This window comes from Dermochelys coriacea, chromosome 9 (assembly GCF_009764565.3).
Source record: "Dermochelys coriacea isolate rDerCor1 chromosome 9, rDerCor1.pri.v4, whole genome shotgun sequence".
Taxonomy (NCBI): domain Eukaryota; kingdom Metazoa; phylum Chordata; order Testudines; family Dermochelyidae; genus Dermochelys; species Dermochelys coriacea.
The window spans coordinates 31,867,249-31,890,042 of record NC_050076.1 but is presented as its reverse complement, the minus strand read 5'-3'; the positions used below and the strand labels follow the sequence as shown (position 1 = coordinate 31,890,042).

The 22,794-nt window shown below is 41.3% G+C and overlaps 1 protein-coding gene across 1 annotated transcript in view; it reads right to left on the bottom strand.

The window, feature by feature from the left end:
- Positions 1-17,667, bottom strand: part of SLC9A9 (solute carrier family 9 member A9) — a 323,698-nt gene extending 306,031 nt beyond the window's left edge. Inside the window, exons 1-2 of the mRNA XM_038417254.2 lie at positions 17,292-17,667; positions 5,524-5,726 (exon numbers count right to left, since the gene is read on the bottom strand). Of these exons, the coding sequence (XP_038273182.1) occupies positions 5,524-5,726; positions 17,292-17,466 (378 nt within the window). The 5' untranslated portion in view covers positions 17,467-17,667. The remainder of the gene's footprint in view (positions 1-5,523; positions 5,727-17,291) is intronic.
- Positions 17,668-22,794: the final 5,127 nt, after the last annotated feature.

Here is a 22,794-nt window from a genome sequence, read left to right as displayed (position 1 = left end):
CTCTCCAATATCCCAGAGGGACACCAAAGTACAACCAAGTGTGGAGCATGAACACAGCAATCTGTGTAGTGGCCCCAGTCTGAATAGACAAAGTCACACCTTAGTAGAGGCTGCAAGATATGTATACAAATATATGTATACAAATGTATATCTATACAAAGCTACCTGACAGACCCTGGCAGGGGGTAGTCACAAGATTTATTTTTTTCCATTATTATAGCTGATTAATTCTCCAGATATTTTGACTTAACTAAACTTACACAGTGTTCCTTGGCACAGGTCATTCAGAACCTAAAGTCAATATCTACACCTCATGGAGTTGCTGTAGTCCGCATATCTGATAATGGGCCTCAATTTACCTTTAAAACATTCCTACATTTTGCAAAGGACTTTGATTTTGAACATTGTAGGAGGAATCCATATTGCCCAATCCATGACATGGGCCCCAGCCAATTTGGGGGCCCCGGAAAAATGGGCACCCCACTCCCTGACACCGCTCCTGCTGCCTGCCCAATGCTCCTGCCGGCGGGGGGGGGCAGTGAGCAGGATTGGGGCATGGGGCCTTGCCCACTCCCTCCCGGCAGAAGCACCAGGAGATCGGAGCAAGCCCCCGGGCCTCAATCCCTCCCGGCAGGAGTGCTGGGGGTGGGGGGGAAGGGACTGCAGGTGGAAGGGGTGGGGAGGGGCCTCCACTTGCTCTGACTCAGGGCCCCAGAACATCCTAATCCACCTCTGTGACAGGAGATGAGGAACGAAGTTTGGATCAAGAGCTCCCAGACATTTGGAACCGTTCAGAACTTGGTAGAAACTCCCAGATCCTACTGAGCAGAGACTCCAAGAAGACTTCTCCAGAGGAATCAAATTCATCTTTGGTATTTCCCAACACATCAAAGAGAGGATCTGAGGCTTGCAGGTACTCTGTAAGGAATTAAGTCCCCTCCTCAGGGAACTCCATGCACAAACTTCACAGAAGTGGTAACAGTCTGGAAGACTGATCAGACCCCCTCAAAGACTTAATCATTAGAATAATGCCTTGGATTATTTAAATGCAATTGATAAGGGGACATAGTAAAAATAGTTTTAAGAAATTTGAAGTATATTTTGAACTGTTGTATGTATATCATTTAAATTTTAACTTTTCATTATAAAGAAAGAAAGATGTGGAGTGGTTATGGAGTTCCTGGTCTCCTACAGTCACCAGCAAAGAACAGGATGAGTTGCAGCAGCCATCTTACTAAATGGGAGAACTTCCTGGTTAGGGAGTTCTCTAGTTGCTGCTTAAAGTATGGTCTCTGTGTTTATGTCTTTACCAGAGGCAGATTAAGGGTTTGTGTCCTGGGCGAGAGCAAGGGCCCCCCAACTTTCCGCCTGCAGTTCCCCTGGCCACCCCCACCCGCAGGTGCTCCTGCCGGGAAGCAGGGGTGCCTATTTTTGAGGGGGGGCAATTGGCCAGGGCCCCTGGGCACGGGCCCTGCTGGCCCTGCAGCTAATCCATCACTGGTCTTCACACCATAGCACACAATCTGAAAAATGCCAGCACTTTGTGGGTTAACTCTGTGCATTGCACTTGGCCTCTTCAACAAAAAGTGTTAATTGAAAGTGGCAAATTTTAATAATTTTGAAAAAAAAAACCCTATTATAATGACCCCTCATCATTCCTGCAATTTGTGGAGTTGAGTTTTCTGAGAAACAGATTTACTGCATTTCTTCATAATGAATAAAAACCTCAGTATTGTTTTGCAGGTGGTAGGCAAGACAACGTTTTTCCCTATTCCATTTTAATGTATTGTCTTTTGCAAAAATTTTAAGGCATAAATACATATTAAGCCAGATCCTCAGCTGGTATAAATTGCTGTACATTACTAACTTCAATGAAGCTACATCCCCTTTTTCTCATGAAATCTATCTAATCTGTATGAAAAACTACAACACTAAGGATTTGAACTCAATATGACAGATACGTGTAGCTGGTAGGAAAAACAGATTTTGCGTAATAACCATGGGAATTTATGGATCTTGTTCACATTATCTCCTGAATCAAAATCCACTGAGCACAGAAGAGAAAGAGAGAACACTTCATTTTGTTTTGATTTTTTCTTGTGCTGCTCTGACTTATGCCAGCTGGCAGCAGTCCCTAAAGGACCATACATCAGCTGAAAATTGGCAGAACACAGTTCCATTCTAATTCCACTCTGAAGAAGACCCCAAAACCCTTTCCCTCCATGACATATCCCCTAAAGCAGGGTGGGATGAACTGTTGACATGAGAGCTGTTATAAGCCAGCTTTACGCCAAGAGAGAGCTCCCACTTCCTGGTTTAGCCAGGTCCGAGTGCGACGGAAAGAGGCCAGAAAACAGGAGGGAATCTAGCCCACTGCTTTGGCTGCCATATGGAACACATTTTGTTCTATGAGTGCCATTGCAAAAAACAAAAAGACATGTAATAAAAATGGACTATTGCCTAGAGTTCAACCAAAGTGCATTCCGCAGAGCAATCCATGTGTATGAAACAGATGTATTTTTACTGTGTGTTTTGCTTCTTCAACAAAAGACTGGGGAAGAAAAAATGTACATTTTCATTATAAAATAAGACACTCATTAAAATGATTTCCCAAAAGTGATGTTAGAATGAGCATAGGTCTGAATAAAAATAAAAAATGGTCAGCCTTGCTATTGCCAGGACATTGCCTGTATTCTCCATCAAGTTCAGGCCTGTAGAGATAGTGTTCTGCTTTTTTAACTTCATTTCAAGTAACTCCCAGTACAACAGAATCCTGTTTACTGCCTAGCACTGAGAGACAAAAGACATTATAATAATTCATTGTCATTCACTGCGTAATTCATTGTTCTGTCTGGGGGCTCTCCTACATTAATACCTTTAAAAGTGACAGCATGTCATTAGCAGAATGGCTTGCTCCTCCTCTGTCCAGATAAAATGCTTTTTTTAAAAAAAAAAAATGGCTACAATATACTAGATGAATTATTTAGCTTTAAAGCAAACAGAGCAGACTGCAAAATTGCTTCCGTCTTCTTACCAACTGATAACTTGATTCGATAAACAGGAAGTGAGAACTCAGCAAAAAATTTTTTTTTTTTTTTTACTGTTCTGCTTACTTTGAGTTATTAAACTAATGTGAACCAGCTGGCAAATAATGGGATGTGGTAAATTTAGCTACGTTGACAACTTTATAGGAAATAAGATGGAGAAAGAACTTTTTACCACTAACTCTTCAAAGCAAGAGTCTCAAATGTCACATTAACATGGGAATTAAGTCAGTAAGTAAATTAGATTAAACTTTTTTCCATAGGCAACAGAAATCCTAATTGCATATTTTTATTATTCAAAACAATGCTATGATATAACAAAAAGATATTTATAACTCATGGCACAGGCTAATGGTTAGTGAAAAGGTTCAGGAACCTTATATGATGAAGTCAAAGGGGAATTTCGGTTTACACAAAACAATCAAAAAAAAAATTCAAAATGCAAGCATTTTTAAAATTATTCTTTTTAAACAAAAGGCAGGACAGGCTCTTTGGGGCTTGTTTTCACCTCCTAAATTTGCTGAATTTGTATTTGCATTTGCTGCATAGTGTTAAGTCGAGGTAGAGTGAATCCCGCAGGCATAGTTTGCAGAAGTAGCATCTGCAGCATGTTCCCCATCCCTGTGTCCTGAACATAAGAACATAAGAATGGCCATACTGGGTCAGACCAAAGGTCCATTCCTCCCAGTATCCAGTCTACCAACAGTGGCCAATGCCAGGTGCCCCAGAGGGAGTGAACCTAACAGGTAATGATCAGTGATCTCTCTCCTGCCATCCATCTCCATCCTCTGGCAAACAGAGGCTAGGGACACCATTCCTTACCCACTATGCCAACTCCACAGAACTGAGGCTTTAGAGAATCTTATTGGGCTGTCAGGGTGGGGAAAGAGGGGAGGCTGGTCCCCTGACAACGCTGCATTTATCAGGTGTGCAATTTATGCTGCTCCATTCTCATAATAGCTGTTATTCAGCTCCAGAGTGAATGCTGTGATGAACATGCTGAAACCTAGGCTGCTCATTGCATCTGAGCACAGCTGGATGTCAGGCAAAAGGTGGCACTTCAAGCACTAGAGACACATGCCACTGCGATACTTAAGGAAAACTCTCCACGCTGCCAGATTGCTCCTAGTTTCAAGGTTGACTCTGACATGGTTGCAAGCTAAGGGGATGAGCTGGTGCTAGCCCACTGCAGGACCTAAGGAGGAATATCTCCACCCCAACACTAAAGCAGGCAAGTTGTTATACTAAAAAGCAAATATGGAGACCCCTTGAGCTGCTTGGGGCCCTAAGCAATTGTTTAGTCTGCTAATGTCTAGTGCCAGTTCTTCTAAGGGGGACCGTTGTGGCTATGCAGAGCCACCTGCCAAAGGCAATTATCTCGAGAGGCAATAGTCTTTCAGGAAAAAGCCTGAAGACTCAGTAAAGTCTGACATAATGACAGGTTTCAGAGTAGCAGCCGTGTTAGTCTGTATTCACAAAAAGAAAAGGAGTACTTGTGGCACCTTGTTAGTCTCTTTTAGTAAAGTCTGAGGTCCCAGTATTTTCCTATACCCACCCAGGTTTGCTATCACAACCTTCAATCAGCCTAATTTTTCCTGAGGGAGACATTAACCAAACATACGCAGGCTCCACTTCAGGAAGAAATTTAAGTATATGGAAAACTTTAAATTTGTGGGTAATCCCCCTGACGTCTATGCACGGGGACCTATATTATTGACATAAAGACAACTATTGAGTTTAAATAATTTCCATTATAACACACGGGTAAGTGAGTTACAAGGCAACCCACATGAAGGAACTTGGAACAGGAACAGGAATGGAGTGTAATAGCAAAAGTGAAGTTTAAGCAGTTTCTCATATGGTTAGAGCTTTGTTATGCAAATGTCTTATCTCTCATTACAACATGACAAATGTGCTGTTATGAAAAGTGCTTCTTGGGTTTTTGCATCATTCTCTTTCTTAGAGAGTTTGAAAAAAAGGAAGTGGGGGGGAGCATAAAATTTAGATTTTAATATTAACATTACATTTGAAATTTTTGATTCCAAGTAGAGCTGCTTAAGTAATGAAAACACTGATTTGTAAGTAATTTATTCAATGTCTGATGGGGGAAAATGTGTTACGTCCATCACTCACTAATATGATTTGACCAGATCTTCTCAAGATAAAGTCAATATTTGTGGGGGGGCTGGAGTGATCATACCAGAGAACTCAGGCAATTGTTTTGTTCACACACAGCCTCCTGACTGCAGCAGAGCTGTGAACTATAATTCTTTTCTGTTTCATAGCAATTGGACCTTATGCACCTTATTTCCGTTTTTGTCTGTTCTCCTTCCTGTTCCTCCCTTATCATCCTAAAATCAGAATAAGTGTCCATATCACACTATAAATAGGGACAGACTCTCCTTTCACACTGGCATAAGTTAATAAAGCAAGAACTCATTTTATAACACACAAGAATAATGGCAGACAATCCTTTTACCTTTTGAAGCATTGCACTGCCTTGGTGAGCATTAATGTTGTGTTGGTTGATTTCCCTTTTGTACTGATATTCATATACTTGGTTTGTTATATTAACAAGTAGAGTGGGTGGGCCAAACTTCAGCTTCTCACAAGTATAGACAGTTCCACTTTCAAAGTTGGTTGGTGTTGTTGCATATCGTATAATTAATCCCATTAGGAGACCTGAAGATTAGAAACATAAGAGGTTAAAATGCTGTGAGTGTCTGATACAGCATTGGTTGTAGACATGGAGAAGAAAAGTATGGTGGTGCCTTTCACCAACAGTACCACCGAGGTGCACTCCAGGCAGTATTGTGTGGATGAATATGGAACACTGAAGAACATGGCAATTTCTGGATGAGTACAGGGGTGGACATGAGGGTTTTACATGCACCTGGAACAGGTCATACTTCTGTGATCCAGGTATTGGGGTCATTCTGATATTTTTACTAACATGTTACTCAGCTACTGCATGCCTAATAAGGTATGTGTGGTAAGTATGTATTTAGAGCGGGAGGATGCTTTTGTGGCTAGAACACTGCACTGGAAGTCAAGAGATAATGTTCTTTTCTCAGCAACTCTGAAGACTTCCTGTGTTAAAGTTTCATTGGGCAAGTCGTTAGTCACTCTGTCCCAGGACACATTCTGCATATTGTAAGGAGCTATGCAGTTACGGTGCTATATAAATAATAAACAATAAAAATGGAAAGAATGATGCTGTTGTGGTTAAGACACAGAGACTTGGATTTAGTTCCTGACTATGGCTATGTCTACGCTGCAGCTGCAGATGTATGTTTATACTGCAGTTTGCATAGATATGCCTGTGCTATCTGTACTCTAGCTACCTTGCTAAAAATATCGGCGAAGACATGGCAGCACAGGCTTCAATATGGGCTGCACAAGCAAGCACATGCTTAGGGGAGACAGGCAGACTTGTGCTGCCATCTCTCACTACTATTTCTTAGCGAGTTAGCTAGGTTAGACACACCCACCTGAGATTTAACAAGCTGCAAATCACAACCCCAGCCACAGCGTAGCTATGCTGCTTACTTCCTGTGGGATTTTAGACACGTCACCAACAGTGTCCTCAGATGGAGAAAATAATACTTCCCAATTTGCCATGGGTGCTGTGAGAATTATTGATAATCAATGGGTTAATTTTATTTATTGATAAGATGTCAGATAACTTCGCTCAATTGGTTTATTGAACATAGAGAAATCAGCACAGACAGAAAAGGGTTAATACTTTATATGATCCTCAGAAGTAGTTCTTGCAGCAGTTTTCAGCATGTCTGTGTCAAAGTTTGTGCTTAATTCAGCTCATATTTAGGAAGTGTCTACACTTAAACCGCTACAGCAGTGCAGATGTGCCACTGTAGCGCTTCAGTATAGCCACTCACTACAGCAATGGAAGGGGCTCTTCCATCACTGTAGTTAATCTCCCACCTCCCAGGAGGTGGCAGGTAGTTCAATGGCAGAATTTTTCTGTCGACCCAGGGCTGTCTACATTAGGGGTTAGCTTGGCTTAACTACATTGCATCCCTGAGTGCCGTAACTGGGTCAGTTTAACTTTCTAGTGTAGACCTGGCCTTATATGTCCCTTATTTATGACTGCAAAAAGACTAATGCCTCTCACTCCCTTTTCCTTATCTGTTTTTTATTTGTCAGGTTATAAGACATCTGTGCCAACTACAAACAATATTATTCTAAATGTTAATAGATCATAAAGTACAAATAATATTAGGCTATGAAAACCTACCATAAGTGTTCCCAGCACACAGTTCCTACTAGATGAAGCTTATCCATCATGCTTTTGATCAATCAATGGCACATACATCTTACTTTTGGCAAATAAACAGAATATACAAGGCACAAAACCAACAATTTAACTACTAATAAAACCTAAAAGTACATAATAAAACCTAATCTTGAGTATAAAATATTCGAAGATACACCTTTAGCATAAGTACAAAAATATGCTGGCAATTTTTAGTTCTTTGCTTAGCATAAGCCTTGTGGTTCATTCTATAATATTGACTAATAGTATAAATCCATAAATACTTGGGAAATGCTCAGATTCAATGATGATGGAGGCCATTAAGTATCTAGATTTTTTTTTAGAGCCCTTTGAAAAACATGAAGGAAATTTAACTATAGAAAGTAACCCAGAGGAGTCAGAAAATTTAGAGTTAATACTGAAGTTTCATTCAGTAACCAGATACTATGCTGATGAGAGTGGTATAAATACCTAGACAGAGAGATGGAACAATCTTGTTGTTGGCCAGTTTTGCAGGGGTCTCTGAACCGTGGTTGCCTCTAGCATATTAGATCAGATGTAATATTTTAGCTTCACGGAGTAAGGCAAAGATGGTGTAATAGCAAGAATGCTGACTATACTGTTAAGGAGGGATTTTTTTTTAAATCCTTCAGGATTCACATTACCGGCTAAGAGTTCAAAGGTTGCTTCCTGAGGTCATATGAAATGTGCATAATAAATCAGATAATAAATCTAGCTGTAGTAAGAGGTAGCATACAGACTTCCTGAAAATTCTTGGGGGAGGGAAGCAGGCACTAAATGTTCCAATGCAAAATATTAATACCATGATGGCCAACCCCAAGAGTTCAAAAGTCAGACCTCAGGAAGCCATGAGAATTAATTGGTTAAAAGAGTTTGGGGTTTTCAGTCTGACTTCAGATTATTTAACCTTTAGGGGAAACTGCCTATCTCACAAGGTATTATTACAGGTTGAAAATTCAACCTTAAATACACTCAAAATGCACATGCAAAAATGTGGACCTTCCCATTCCGTGCTTGGAAGGATACTACTCACCCTCTCTCAGACCCTCGAATGGGAGTACTAGCTTCCTTTCCTCTCCAGCTCTCTTTCCCTGTCTGAAACTCTCAGATCCTTCTCTCAGTCTCAAGACTCTGTCTGCCATCAGTCTCAGCCCTTCTACTGCTCCCCTGCCTGTGCATTCTCCTTCCCTTCCCCTTCAGTCTTCTGCCATGCCACATTCTCCCTTCCTTTCCACCCACCAAAGTCTACCCCTATGGTCCTCATTTCCTGTCCCCATAAGGGGCTTGCCTGCTCCTTCACCCTCCTCTCCTACCACTCTAAATTCTGCTGTCCTCCCATATTCACCTGCTGCCTCATGTCCTTCAATATTAATTTACTCCATACAGTGTTCTTGCTTAGCTTTAAAATTCCCTTGCCCTCATATTAACCCATACCCCACTGTCCTGCTCTGCTCCCCACCCTTCCATACGTACACGGGGGAATAGTCCCGCTATTGTGGGGAACTTTCCTGGATTCTGCACTACCTCGGTGAAGTGGGCTAGCGAAACGATCTGAGTCCTTGCTCCCACTTCCTTTACCCAGTGGCCTCCCTGCCCTTGAGGATTCCCCTTCCACTCTCCTGTCTGGCAGAGTCCTTGTAACCCCAACAAGGCTGGGCCAAGGATTCCTGGGGGGCTCAACCCCCAACCCTGCTGTGGTCACCTAGGACAGGGGCTAGGGTGTTCCCACTTTGGGGTACTCTCTCTGCACTGGGCACTTCTCTGACCCACTGACCATTACATACAAGTTAAAGCAAATGCAAGTTATTTAATCAACAATTAATTTTAAAAAGAATAAGGAAAAATGGGAAAGGTTAAAGGAAACACATCAGCCCGCTCTGTGGCAGGGAACATCACAAACAGTGTCTCTGGAACATCAGGGCAGTTCACAGTCTGTTCCTTGCAAGTCCCAGGCCTCCTTCTCAGGCCCTGGCTGTGCTGCAGGGATGCTGTGGGTTGGACACTTGCTCTGGTGGTGGCCACACGCTCTCAGGCTCTAAGTGGTAGGACCCTTCTTCCCAGTGTCACCCTCGCCCTGTCGGGATTATGATCCAAGCCTGCAGAGCCTCTTGGCTGAGGTGCCTCCCTGAGCTGGGCCCGCTGCCTCTGGTTGCTACAGCTCTGCTCCCAAGACAGGTCTGCTCTGCAGGCTGCTTCTGTGTCTCTGCTCCCAGCACTGACCTGCTTCCTGGGCTGCTTTTCTGGACCCTCTGGCTCTGGTTGCTGCAGCTCTGCTCCCAGGGCAAGTCTGCTCTCTCTGGGCTGTGCCTCTGGCTTTGGGGCTGCAGCTCTGCTCCCAGGACAGGGTCTGCTCTCTCTGGGCTGCTTTTCTGGCCCCTCTGGATCTGGCCCAGCTCTGCTCCCCAGCTTAGCTCGGGCCCCTGCTTTCTCCTTAGCTCAGCCCCACTCTGTCTGACCCAGGCAAATCCAGCTCACACCAAAGACGGGACCTCCCTGGCCACCTGACTCCCTGATTAGCCTGCCCACCCTGTCATTCAGGCTGACCTAGAGCGTTGGCCTCTCCCCATTGTTCCTGGGGGCTGTCAATCTCAGGGTCCTGATTCCCCATCGACACTTCCCCCTTTTAGTACAGGGAGCTAGCAACTAAAACACCCCCACTGAATGTTAGTAAGAGGGCAACAGTCCCCTTACACATATCTGCCCAGTCTCCCCACACTATTTCTTCATGCTTTCTGACAGCATGTAGGGCAGCCATCTTCCTTGAGTCAACCAGGACTCTCTCCTACTGAAACAATGAGAGGCAGTGACCATCTTTACTAGGAGCTCTCTCACTATCACCTGCAAAGGTAGTGGGGAAATGACAGCCATTTTAATTGAGGGGATCGGCCTGTGGCTCTCAGATGGCCATCATGTTTTGCCTACATAGCCTCTATGCTACTATTGAATAGATCACTGTTTCATAAAACACTTTGAGAAACCTAGTATATGTTCTTTACATAAAACCAAGTTCTGGTTACTGTTTTAAATATATGGGGATTGTCAGGGGTGTCTGGGATCAGACTATCTGCAACACGCACCTGTAAGGGAGAATGAGCCAACTCAGACCCACCGAGAAGTAACTGAATCCCTAGTCAGTTAGTTAGTTGTGTTACTAGGCCTAAGGTAGGGGGTAGCCTAGAGACAGGAAGCTCCTATGGAGAGGAGCTCCCAGGACAGTTCACCAGAAGAAGGAGCCTGGGAAGTATGCTCCTAGGGACAGGGAACTCCCAAATGGTGGCAGGAAGCCCAGCCTCCCAGGAACCACAGGCTGTTCCAGAGAAGAGCTGCAGTTGGCAGATCTCTGCAGGTCCTGGCTTCAGGGAAGTCTCCTGCTCATGCAGTGGGAAGAGACCTAGAGAGCCAAGAGCCAAGAGAACCCTGCTGGAGGGGAGTAGGAGACCAGGGAGAACACATAAATTGAGACTGACTCTGTCTCCCAGCCATGATGTTGTGGTGAAGGTTTTCTTCTATTTTCATTGGACCTTTTATTAAAAAACTAGACCACTCAGAAGGGTCATTGTTCCCTACATAAAGCCACATTTAACTTATTAAACGGCACATTTGGGGAAACTGAGACATGGTCAAATTGTGTTCTCAGTTATACTAGTGAAAGTTCATTAATTTGGCTTCTGGATTATATTATTTCAAACAGAAGTGGCAAGTTTAAGATGGGAAGCTACAAGGGCAACTATTATTTGTGTCCTGGCAAGATATGATATCTTCAACAGTAGTCACAAACAGCCTTCTGTGAGTTTTCTCTGGTGCGGCAGATAATATTCAGAAATGGTTAGTCTGGCATTTCACTGCACTTTTCCAAAGAAGTCATACAGAACTATGGTATGTTCCAGTCCTGTAAACACTTAGGAACCTGAATATATTCATATATGTAAAGCTAATCAATGTGTGTTTGCAGGAATCGTGCTTTTTAAGGTCTTAAAATTATCATCAAGATTGCTGTAAGGAAATAAAATCAACATTTGACAAAGACAATTGGAATTCAAGCCTGGCTCATGTTGCTTCTTTCCCCTAGTTTGGAGCCTATCTTCAGATGCAATATGGGTCAGGTTAGCATACTGAACTGCCCAGATCTTAAAAAGGTATCATCAATGGTTTTAGAGTACAAATAAAATTGGCAATTTTGTGAGTATCAATAGACATACAGGGATGGCTAACATTAAGTACAGCAGATGTTGACAATCAATATTCTGGGAGCATTAATGGAGCTTTTGAGTCTCTTGAGTTCTCAGAGGAACATTATGATATTTTAAATTTGAAATACAGATGGATTCAAATCCCTAGATTCAGAAAATTAATGAAAGCTCCATAGAAGGATCTATAAGAGACAATTGCTGTATCTCTTCAATATGTTTCTGGAGATCACTTAAGTATTGTAGTCGTATTATTCCTTAAGAAATAAAGCATTTACCATATATCTGATTTACCAATACACTGAATATAAAACCTCATGAAAAATAAATATTTTAAAGTTTATGCATTATCATCAACTCACATAAATTTCTGCTTTGTATAAAATACTTAATATCTCTAGTAGAGCTTTACTCAGAGGCCCTAGTCCAGATTCCAATTAAAATCACCCCCTTTTTTAAGCATAGGCTAAAGATGTACAGCATATGCCTTCCTTTCTACTGCCTCTACCTTCCTGTGTTCTCACCAGCTCCAAAAAAATTATTTACAAATAATTTACAAATAAAGAAGCATTCAGAACACATCTAATAAAAGCAGGACTAATATTTTCAATATCCCTTGCAACCACTGTTCCCCAACACTGCAACTAAATATGGAAATACTTTCAAACAGCTCTCTGTGTTTAATATATGGGGCATGTGCAAAACACACCTTTAATACCAGATACATGTGGTAGCCCTTATATGTTCCATTCATTTCAATAGAATGGGAACCAAATGCACAAACCCAGATTTTAGAATGGAAGGCCAGCAGTGATGCTGTTAAAAATAACAAATTGCATGAGAACAAGTCAGGAAAGGATTTATTCACATAATAAGAAAACAGGTAGCACTATTACAGGTTGCTATGCTGTGAGCAGAAGTAAGACAGCTTCAGTTATGGTAACATCAGTTGAACACGGAGTTTAGTCATTAATACGGGGTCTCATCCTGCATGGCCAGAGCATGCCACACTGAATAGGAATCAATCCCTAACACTATAGAAGTCAGAATCCAATTAGAACATCACTTCCCCTCCCAGGTTCCCTTTACCCGAGACGTTTCCCTTCAGTGACTAGTACTGATGTTCGGACAATTCCTTTTTAAAAGTGACTTCTGATTCTGGATTGAATCAGAAAAAAGACACTTTAAAGTGACTGTTTTTTTTTAAATCGCATTACCATTTGTTACTCTTCTCCCAGAAGCACCCCAACTAGAGCCCAAACCTGATTTCATTGAAGTCAATAGGAATTTTGCCAATGACTTCAGTGGAAGCAGGATCAAACCCTTAATCATAGATAATAGTGTTGGAAAAGACCTTTGAGGTCACCAAGGCCACACTCTCTTATCAAAAAGGATATTCCTCCCACTAGGATTTTATCTAGCTATTTCTGAACACCTCTAAATGAAGGTGATTCAGAAACCATACTAAGCAGTTCAGTCCATTGCTTAATTCTCCTGACTATTCAAGAATTATTTTAGAGCAGACCTGAATTCCTTCACGTTTGATTTAAGAACATTACGTCTCTTTTATATTCCAACTACAAAACCCATTCTGGCTCTGGATGTTTCTCAAACACTTATACTATATTATTGCAACCTGCCTTGATTACCCATGTTTCCAGGCTCTAAATTATACCTCGAAGATCTCTCTTCATTATTCATACATGAATTGAAAACGGGAAAATTGTGATCTTTGAAATATTATCCCAAACTATGGATTCCCATTTCTAGTACCTAATTCTATTAGGTTCTGACCTCCCACAGTCCCTTTGAAGGAATTGGTCAGTACTCAGCACGCATTCAGAACCTCGAAGGATCAAGCTCAAATCACCATTTTTGTCCCAATTCCAGTAAATAGTTCCCTGAAAAAAGCAGTTACAGTTTAGTGTCTTAGGACAGTGGCTGTAAGAGATCTTCCAATCTGTATTCCTGGTTCTACTATTGACTTGACTTGCCATGTGACACTAGGTAAGTCATTTAAGTTCTTTGCACTTCATTCTCTGCTGCATTATTCTAGTTTTACACCGATAAAACTCCATTGATTACAACGGAGTTACACCAGCATAAATCTGGCAAAGCAGAGTGATGAATCCAGCCCTCTGTGCCTCAGTTTATTTGTAACTGGAGTTTGGTGTTGATTTTCAACAATAAAGATCTAATGGCTTTGGGCCCTCCCTACCTGAGAGTATGTTTACACTGTGGGACTATACTGACATAGCTATGGTGTCACACCTATGCTTGCATACCCCTGTAGTATAGATGCAGACCTACTGTCAAGGTCATCATTTTCAGAAGTAACCACTGATTTGGGTGCTCAGTACGAGTCTGATTTTCAAACCACTGATTTCAATTGGAACTGTGGGTTCGCAGCACTTCTAAAAGCCAGGCCCAAGGCATTTGCTGCTGGGAACTCAAAAGTACCTTTCAGATTCCTCCAAGGAAGGGCCATGTTATGTAAGTACTATTGTTAGAATAAAATGGTAAGAAGTGTAAAAGCCAACATTTCCTACTGTCCATGCTGACACTCAGCTGCTTCTTCACCCCTCATTCAACTGCCTGCTTTGGCACTGGCCCACCCCAGAGCATTACCAAGAATGCTACTGTTGAACCTAGCTACAAGAATCAGAGACCCAAATTCAGTGGGAGATTGGAAGGCAAACCAATGAATGAATCTGCATTCTTCTGTCCATGGGGCTTAGTGGCCTGAGTTGTAGGTGCTCATCTCCTCACAGGATCAGGCCCTAAATCTGTCACACCTTTCTACTAGTTTTCCTCATCTTTCTCTTTGACCATCTTCTGCAATGGCACACCCATAAATAATGGTCATACACTGCATTGCCAACTGTTTCAGACCCAGACACCATTCCGTGCAACAGTCGGCAAACAGCTGGCCAAACACGACTCACTCATAAGTAAATAGGCCTGATTCTCCATAGACTACTATTTGCAGACTGTATATTCATGTAGATCCTGAAAATGGATCCAAACAGCAGACATCTGTGCCTCCATACAATGAACTGTGGAATCAAGGCATTACGCCTGTGCAAACTGGGTGTAAAATGCTACTGATCTGATTGTAAAATCTGGTATAAATGGCCACACAAGTTGCAAGGCAATGGAGAACCAGTTCTCAGGGTGCTACTCAAGCTTGACTGCCGTATAAGTGAGAACAGAATTTGGCCCAGTACAAGCACATGGTTCTGTAGAGATTCCTACAGGTGATTTTCCTCTGAAGTTGCTGGTATTGATCTGTTACAATTGTTTACAACTGAATTTTGCCAGTTTCCTTTAACCACTCCTGTTTCACACTGCTAAGAATACCTAAAGCCACACCCAATATTGCTAGGTGCAGAAAGGACTATAGCTTAAGCTTGTAATGCACATGAATGGGTATTTCTGTTTGTCTGACATCTATCATAAATAATAGAAGACTAAATGGACTCAGTATCCTTTGTTCAGGAATTTCTTAATGCAGAGCTTCACTCAGGCCTCACCACAGGTCTCAACTGGCAAGTGAATTTAATGAACTCTAAAAGGGATACTCCACTTAACGGTATTCATGGCTACACAAGGTGCAAGACAATGACAAATTGTAGGAGTTGAAAATGTTATTGAAATTAAATGTTAGAAACAACAGTGATGGGCAGCAGTATAAAACCCTAAAATAGGGAATTGACTTTTTTTTTGAAGTTGAATTGCATTCCCCACCCTCTTTTTGCTTTTATATCAGTTTTGATAAGGTACATTCAAAATGAACCAGAGATGGAGAACCCAAGCCACTAAGTTCAGGTCCAGTCCAAAACCTAGGCAAAGGTATGAGGAGTCTGAATCTGCGGTTTTGGTTTGTGTCTAACACTGCAGGTAACACGATCAGTACACAGGACACCACACAGAAGAAGCAAAGGATGCTAAGAGGAAGCGTCTTGTGTGTAAATCCTAGAAAAATGTTATATTTTACAGGTTGGCCATAATGAAAATATTGCATAGTATTTCATTAATTTCCCCACATGCAGAGATTAATAGCAAAAAATAACAGGCAAATGTATATAATCATCTGCAATTAGAGGTGGTTTGTAGATTATAAAAACTACTTTAGTAGAACTATCTAAACTGTGCACATCAATGCCATTGTTAATTGTAGTGAACTGTAACCTTCTACCAAGTATTGTTTTTTAATCTCGATTGATTTACTAGCAGTATATTATGCACATGTGACATAAGACCCGAGAAGTTAGAGATAAAATAAAATAGGGTGGATTGTCATATAAGTTCTTTTTCCACCACTCTAGTTATTTGCCAGTAAGCGCTACAGAGTTACATTATAGAACATAATCTTTCAAAACAGAGGCAGGGACAGGTATAAAGGAAAAGAACACTCACACTTCCCCACCCACCTATTTAGAATAGCATGAATGCTTGATACAAGATTTTGTTTGTTTTTTTACTTTCCTCTGAAGCATCAGGTCACTGCCAGAGGCAGGAAGTGACCTAAACTGGTCAAGTATCTGGTACAGAAGGGTAAATCCTGTGTTCCTATGACTTTTCAGAGTTCTTTTGTGTAATTAACAGTTTTAAAGGAACAATGTTAAGACTGATAGACTTCAGCTCTAACCCTCTGATAAACTCTAACCTTCTTCCTTTAAAAGATACCGCTTAGGTGGAAACATTTACTGACTTTCAAATTAAAAGCTCCAATGGTCTTAAAATCATGGGCCCGATTATCCCAAGTTCCATGCATGCAATGTCAATGACTTCAATGGAAACACTGCATGCAATTGACAGAAAAACAGGCTCAAGTACTTTTTAGAATAAGCAACCTTAGAGCACGTAAATTTCATAATGAATGGGGCAGCATCATGACATACGTAAGAAAGTCAGAGTCACAGGTGGTTTGTGGCTAGGATGCACAATATATAAAGTGATAATTTGTATCCCTTTTTCCAGCCTTGACTGTGTCATCAGGACACGTTTTGTGGAAAGCAAAATAGAGATAGCACAACTTTTCTGAAAGTGAAACAAGAGTGAAAGGAAGGACTGGGGAAATAGCCCCACCATTCCCTCCATATAATAATTAAACTGACAGAGACCTTCATTGCAGCAGGCTACGCAGAAGGTCCTATGCACAAGTTAAATAAAATGTTGGAAAATTACATCAAGGAAGATTAGAAGAAGAGAGGCAAACCTAAGTACAGATATAATGGAAACATTCAGGGAGGGTCAGAGAGTGACTTTTCAAAATCTGCTTTTCTACAACACAATGAAAAACAAAACAAAAATCTCCAGCTAGTTGAAATTGCATCAGACCACAGGGCTGAACCCATGAGATCCTAATAGATTCCTGCTGTGACTTAGTGTCACACCATCATGGGATATCACACACAAGTATGCATTATATTCATATGAAATAATCTCTTTCAACCTGGTATTTCATTCTTATGAAACAGGCATCCTATATTCCCATACTCCCAAAGGGTTTTTAGATTCAAATCAGCCCATGGAAGGACGTTATCTGCACAGTGCTATGATAAACTATTCATGACATTTACTCCATTGACAGGTCAACCTATATCTGCTTTGTGAGAGTTGAAGAGTTAAATTTTTTACATTTCAATAGGCTAGTAGCATTTCATTCAGTACCTTTTCTGTGCTTTGTCATCACTTGAGCTCAAGTGTCTAATTATACACATGCAACAATACTAAACTGGCACTTGAATTTGTACTCACCATAAACCATGGCTCCTCCAGTTTCATGCAAAAAGCGGAATCGATGATTTTTAAATAACCAAATTGTTAATATTGTAAGGATGAGCAAAAAGTTAAAGACCAACAATTCCACAGCTCCCTGATGATAAAACTGATCCTCATGTCTCGCTGACTTGTATTTCCTTAATTTTTCCATTTCATTCCCTTTATGTGAGTACTTAAAAAAAAAAGGATGAAGAGGAACAAAATGCAAAATAAAGAAAACACCACAGGTTAAATGCTGTATGATCAACTTTGGTAAAGGAAAGTCTAGACACTACTGAAATTCACAACACATCTGCTTTATTTGCAGCCTCACGGCAAACTCCCCCAGCTCAGAATTCAGCTGGATTCTAGTTACAACTTCCTGTTTCTCTCTTAAAGCTGTCCTTTCTCATTTGTAATGTTAAGATTGCATCACTACATTGTTCTTGTTTTAAATGGAGATCCATAAGGTTTGTGCAATTTGAGGCTCTGTGAACCTATCAAACCTCTGTGATCCTACCAAAAACTATTTTTTGTTTGTTTGCAAAAATTAGTTTATGTCCACAACACTTTTTTCCTATAATTTTTAAAAAAATCTTTCATAAAATCATATTAGGAGAACCTTGAACAGCTCACATAGGCAAACCCTAACTAATGTTTAACAAGTAGCATAAATGACAAGTTGGTTATATTTTTACAATTAAAAAAAACTTTCCATTTTACCATCTACAGTGCTAGTCTTAGGCAAGGAAACTTAGGGATTACTACAATAGAAGTTTGCCTGCATAAAGACCAAATAAAAAATGAAGATTCAGGCCCCAATTCTGCAATGAGCACTGGATGGACAGACTGCTGGGGCACAGAATGAAAGCCGGGGGGCTGCCAACGTGAAGCTCATAGCACCTTAGTAAGAAAAACACAATACAAATTAAAACGTAATTTTTTTCATCATTTATGCTGCTGATCCATTTCCATTCATCATAGGCAATAAAACTGGCTACTTTTATAGCTATTTCTAGCAGTGATGAGCTGCCAGAAGCTGAAGAACCAGTTCCTTCAGTCGCTCCAGGTCTTTGGCAGCACGTCCTTCGTCGCTCCAGGTCTTCGGCAGCACTGAAGGACCCGCCGCAGAAGTGCCGCCAAAGGCCCGGAGCGAGTGAAGGACCCGCCGCCGAAGTGCTGCCGAAGACCCGGAGTGCCACTGAGTGAGTAAAAATTCTCAGGGGAGTTTTCCCAGCTCAGGAAAGAGTTCAGGTGGGACGGAAAGGACGGTCCTGTGGGACGCATATGACCCACGCGCCACAGTTTGCCCACCCCTTTAACAACTGGTTCTAAACTGGCTTCAAAATTTAACAACCGGTTCGCGCGAACCGGCTCCAGCTCACCACTGATTTCTAGTCAATTTCACTTTTAGGTTGTCATGTCCTAGCTCAATGCTGCAATATTTGGGCTGCAGACACTGGAGGGGAATATTCATGTGTTTAAAAACCACTTCCAGCCACTGGAGTGTTATAAAACAGAAGAGCAAAGCATTTCTCTTTGTCTCAGATTCCATACAAGTTTGTTTACAGAAAGCCTACATTTGCTGCCAGATTTGAACTGACGGTTCAAACGTCAGAGATGAGTCAATTCAAAATGAATACATAGGCAGCAATGCTGTCAGCTGGGTTTGGTGACCCCAGCTCTTCAAAAAGTGTCCACAGCTCCAAGCAAACCTTTCTTCCTACACAAGACTATGGCTTCCTTGTCCGCAACCCTTCAAACCATTTTTATATTAAGGGGCAATGGCTTGGTCACTATGTATAGCCAGTTTCATGGTGTTTCCTAACTCCTCTTCCCAGGGAGTTTCTCTATAGGGGATGATATAGCTCCATACAGTTATTTTTTAATTCACATCTCTCATCTTTTCTACTCCTTTTTTCAGTCACCCTGTATTTGTGTTTTTGCTCTGCTCTCCTCTTCTGCTCCCCACTGCACCTCCTTTTCTCCTTTGGATTTCTCTCTTCCCCTCCGCTCTGTTTCTCTCATCACTCACAGCCAGCATGTAAACTCAGACAAGGACATTTTAATTCAAGTTCATCTGCTGAACCCACGAAGTCTGGGTGAATTAAAAAATAGACAAAGCCAGTTCACACGTCCCTCATTAACCATATAATACAGGAAAAAGTTTTTTAAAAAAAGACAAAACTTAGATTTTGAGTTAGATAATTGAATATTTATTATCCATTATATTGGAAACAGCAAAATAATACATGAGGATTAGGTGGAGGGATTCTGATTACACTACTGAAACAAAACTCTTCCCCGAACATAAGAGCCAGATAGGCAGAATGAGATCATGTAAGGGACGGAGAGGGACAGGTCATTTGATTTGCACGTTTTCTCAGTTCAGAAATGAAAGTGTTCATAGTATTATGACTACAAAGTGGTATAATGTATTAGAAGAAACAACAGCATTCTCCTAATCTGCATGTGGCAAGTTGCAGGAAGTTCTCATGACCTGTTCTTCCTCCTTGTTAAAAAATTAGCTTAAGAGTAGCTGTGCATGACTGATACTGCAGCTTTTCACCACGACAGCCAAAACATGTTACAGGTGGCAGGAACTTTTTGCAAATCAGTGGGACTATGGAATCTGGCCCGTTGATTGTATTTCAAATCACTAATGTTCTGACTGCCAAAAAAACAAACAGAGAAACAATAAGACAATTCTGTGTTCGATGGTTATGTCTTTATATTGAACCCAAGAAGCAATAAATCATGTGTCCTTAGGGAAAAACGGAAGCACCTAAAGTGTTAGTGTCTTTAATATTTGAAGTACAAGACTCTTGCCCACATAAACAGGACCTGTTGAAGTCTGAGGCAAGAATTCTGGAGTCTAACCTCTCTTTCCTGTGGGAGCACAATGCTGCTTTTTGACTATTGGTTCCCCATATACAAATAACTTCTCTGACATGAAAGGAATCTGACAATAACCACATTGATTCTGTCTTGAAAAACAGTCATTCTTTCCGATGAAGTGAGCTGTAGCTCACGAAAGCTTATGCTCAAATAAATTTGTTAGTCTCTAAGGTGCCACAAGAACTCCTTTTCTTTTTACTATACACCGATTCTTTTTGAACCATGGTTCCAAACACTAAATGCTAGTGTGTGGAATGATTTTGACAATGTATAAATGTGCATTTTTAAAGGAAATGTTTCCTGTTTGCTAACAATCATGTAATACAGATGTTTTTGCTCACAACTTTTTTTAATTAAAAAAAAAAAGAAAAAAAGTACCTTACAAACATTGGTCAAATTCTTTGCTGGTGTAAATTGGAGCCAATGGACCTGTGCCAATTTATACTAGCAGAGAATTTGGCCAGTATACACTATATCCAACACTCTACCCCACCAAACAACAAAACCTACATTAAAAGAACACTTTATAAGGTTGAATAGTCAAGCACTGAAAAGTTAGAAAATGAAAGAATTGAAGTTGTTTATGCAATGATAATTCTACACCCTGGCACCTATGCATAATTACATCATCAGATATTTTTCCATAAGACTGCTGCTACATTCAGCCCACAGATTGATGGGTCACAGTGAATAAGGCAGATGTTCAGTATTTCTTATTTCCATATCATCCAGTGTGTGACCCCATACCTGACATGCTGTTCAACACCAAATGCTGCACTGAGTATGGAATTATTTCCTTGTGAGCTTTGTTATGATGCTCATTGCTGGAGTATCTGACTGCCTCGTAAACATTAAATGATTTATCTTCTCAATTTTCCCTGTGAGACCGCAAAGCATTTTACAGTTGGAGAACTGAGGCACTGAGAGATTAAGATTTGCAGCAGTGTCCACTAATTTTGATTGATTCAGTTATTGGGGATCCCAGTTTGAAACGTAAGGCCTAATTTTACAAAAATGTTGAATACCTGCAGTTCCAATGTCCTTGCCTTGGAGCTATGAACTCAGCACTTCTCAAAAGCAGACCCTGGGTATCCAGAAAATGAGGAACATACAATTAGTGGCCAGTTCTGAAAATTTTGATCCAAGGTCCACCTTCAGTAAACACTGAAACGTGCTTAGCTCTATGGATGTGAGTAGTCCTACTGCAGACAATGGTTCAGGCCTAAGGCACTTGCCCACTGAAGTGAAAAATCTGGGCCACAGGCTTGTCTATACAGAATTTTTTTGTTTACAGCTTTAACTATACTAAAATAGTTAAAGTGGCACAGCTCCCCTGTGTAAACACAGTTATGCCAACATAAAGGTGTGTATAGCTTAGTGCTGTAAGGGAAGAGAAATACTGCTAAGGCACCTTTCTGCTGGTATAACTGCATCCACACTAAGGATTGTGCATAGTTAAATATTTTGGAACAAAACCCACATCCCTAAAACAAAATTGTTAAATCAACACAAAAACTGTGCCTAGAAAAGGCACAAGTGACTAGCTCAACGTGTAGCAGTGCCAGGGATAGAATAGAGTTCTTGTGGGCCCCCATGTAGTGCTTTATCCACAAGACCACTCTTCCTAGTTCTGCAGTTCTCTGCCTCACTTTCCTTTCAATGTTTATAGCAAATCTTGTGTGGGTTTCAGGGTATGTCTACACAGCAACTAGACACCCATGGCTGGCCCATGCCAGCTAACTCAGGCTCGCGGGATTCAGGCTGCAGGGCTGTTCCATTGCTGTGTAGACTTCTGGGCTTGGGCTGGAGCCCAAGCTCTAGGACCCTGCAGGGTGGGAGGGTCCCATAATTCAGGCTCCAGCCCAAGCCTGGAAGTCTACACAGCAAAGGAACAGCTGCGCAGCCAGAACCCTGTGAGCCCAAGTTGGCTGGCCTGGGCCAGCTGCGAGTGTCTAGTTGCTGTGTAGACATGCCCTTACAGACCACAGCCTCATCCACTGACCCAATCTGGCATGACTTTCAGTCACAGTTACTGGAGTACTTTATTAGAATAGATCATATTTCTTTCTTATTTGTGACATTTAAGTCCAATTTCAAAATTGGGGACATTCCCTCAGGCCAGATCAAACTCCTTTAGTGAATTACTCATCACTCTCTCTCTCTCAGCAACCGCGGGATAGGGCTGTTAGACTGAAGTACGCCTATCAAAGCATATCTGGGCTTTTGCAAAAACCAATCAATCAAAGTGGGAGCTGTCAGGCCCAAGACAGAAATACTGGATATTCATTCAGGACTCAGGATAAGGGAGGATGATAAGTAACCCTCAAGATAATATTCAGCACATTGCAAGATTGGGCTCCCAAAGGTTATAGCCTTTCAGAAATGTAAGATGTAATTATAAATCATCTGTCCAGACACAGCCATCTGTCACAATTGCTCTTCATGAGAAATCCAGATGTGCAGTGCAAAAGTGCTGTGTTTTGCTTCTTTGCATTCTACATTTTATTAATAATTTCTTCCTGAAGCAACGTATATGTTTTTATCCTTGGATATCCTTTTATCCATCTCAACTGACATTTTAGAAGTTCAGTTAGCATACTGC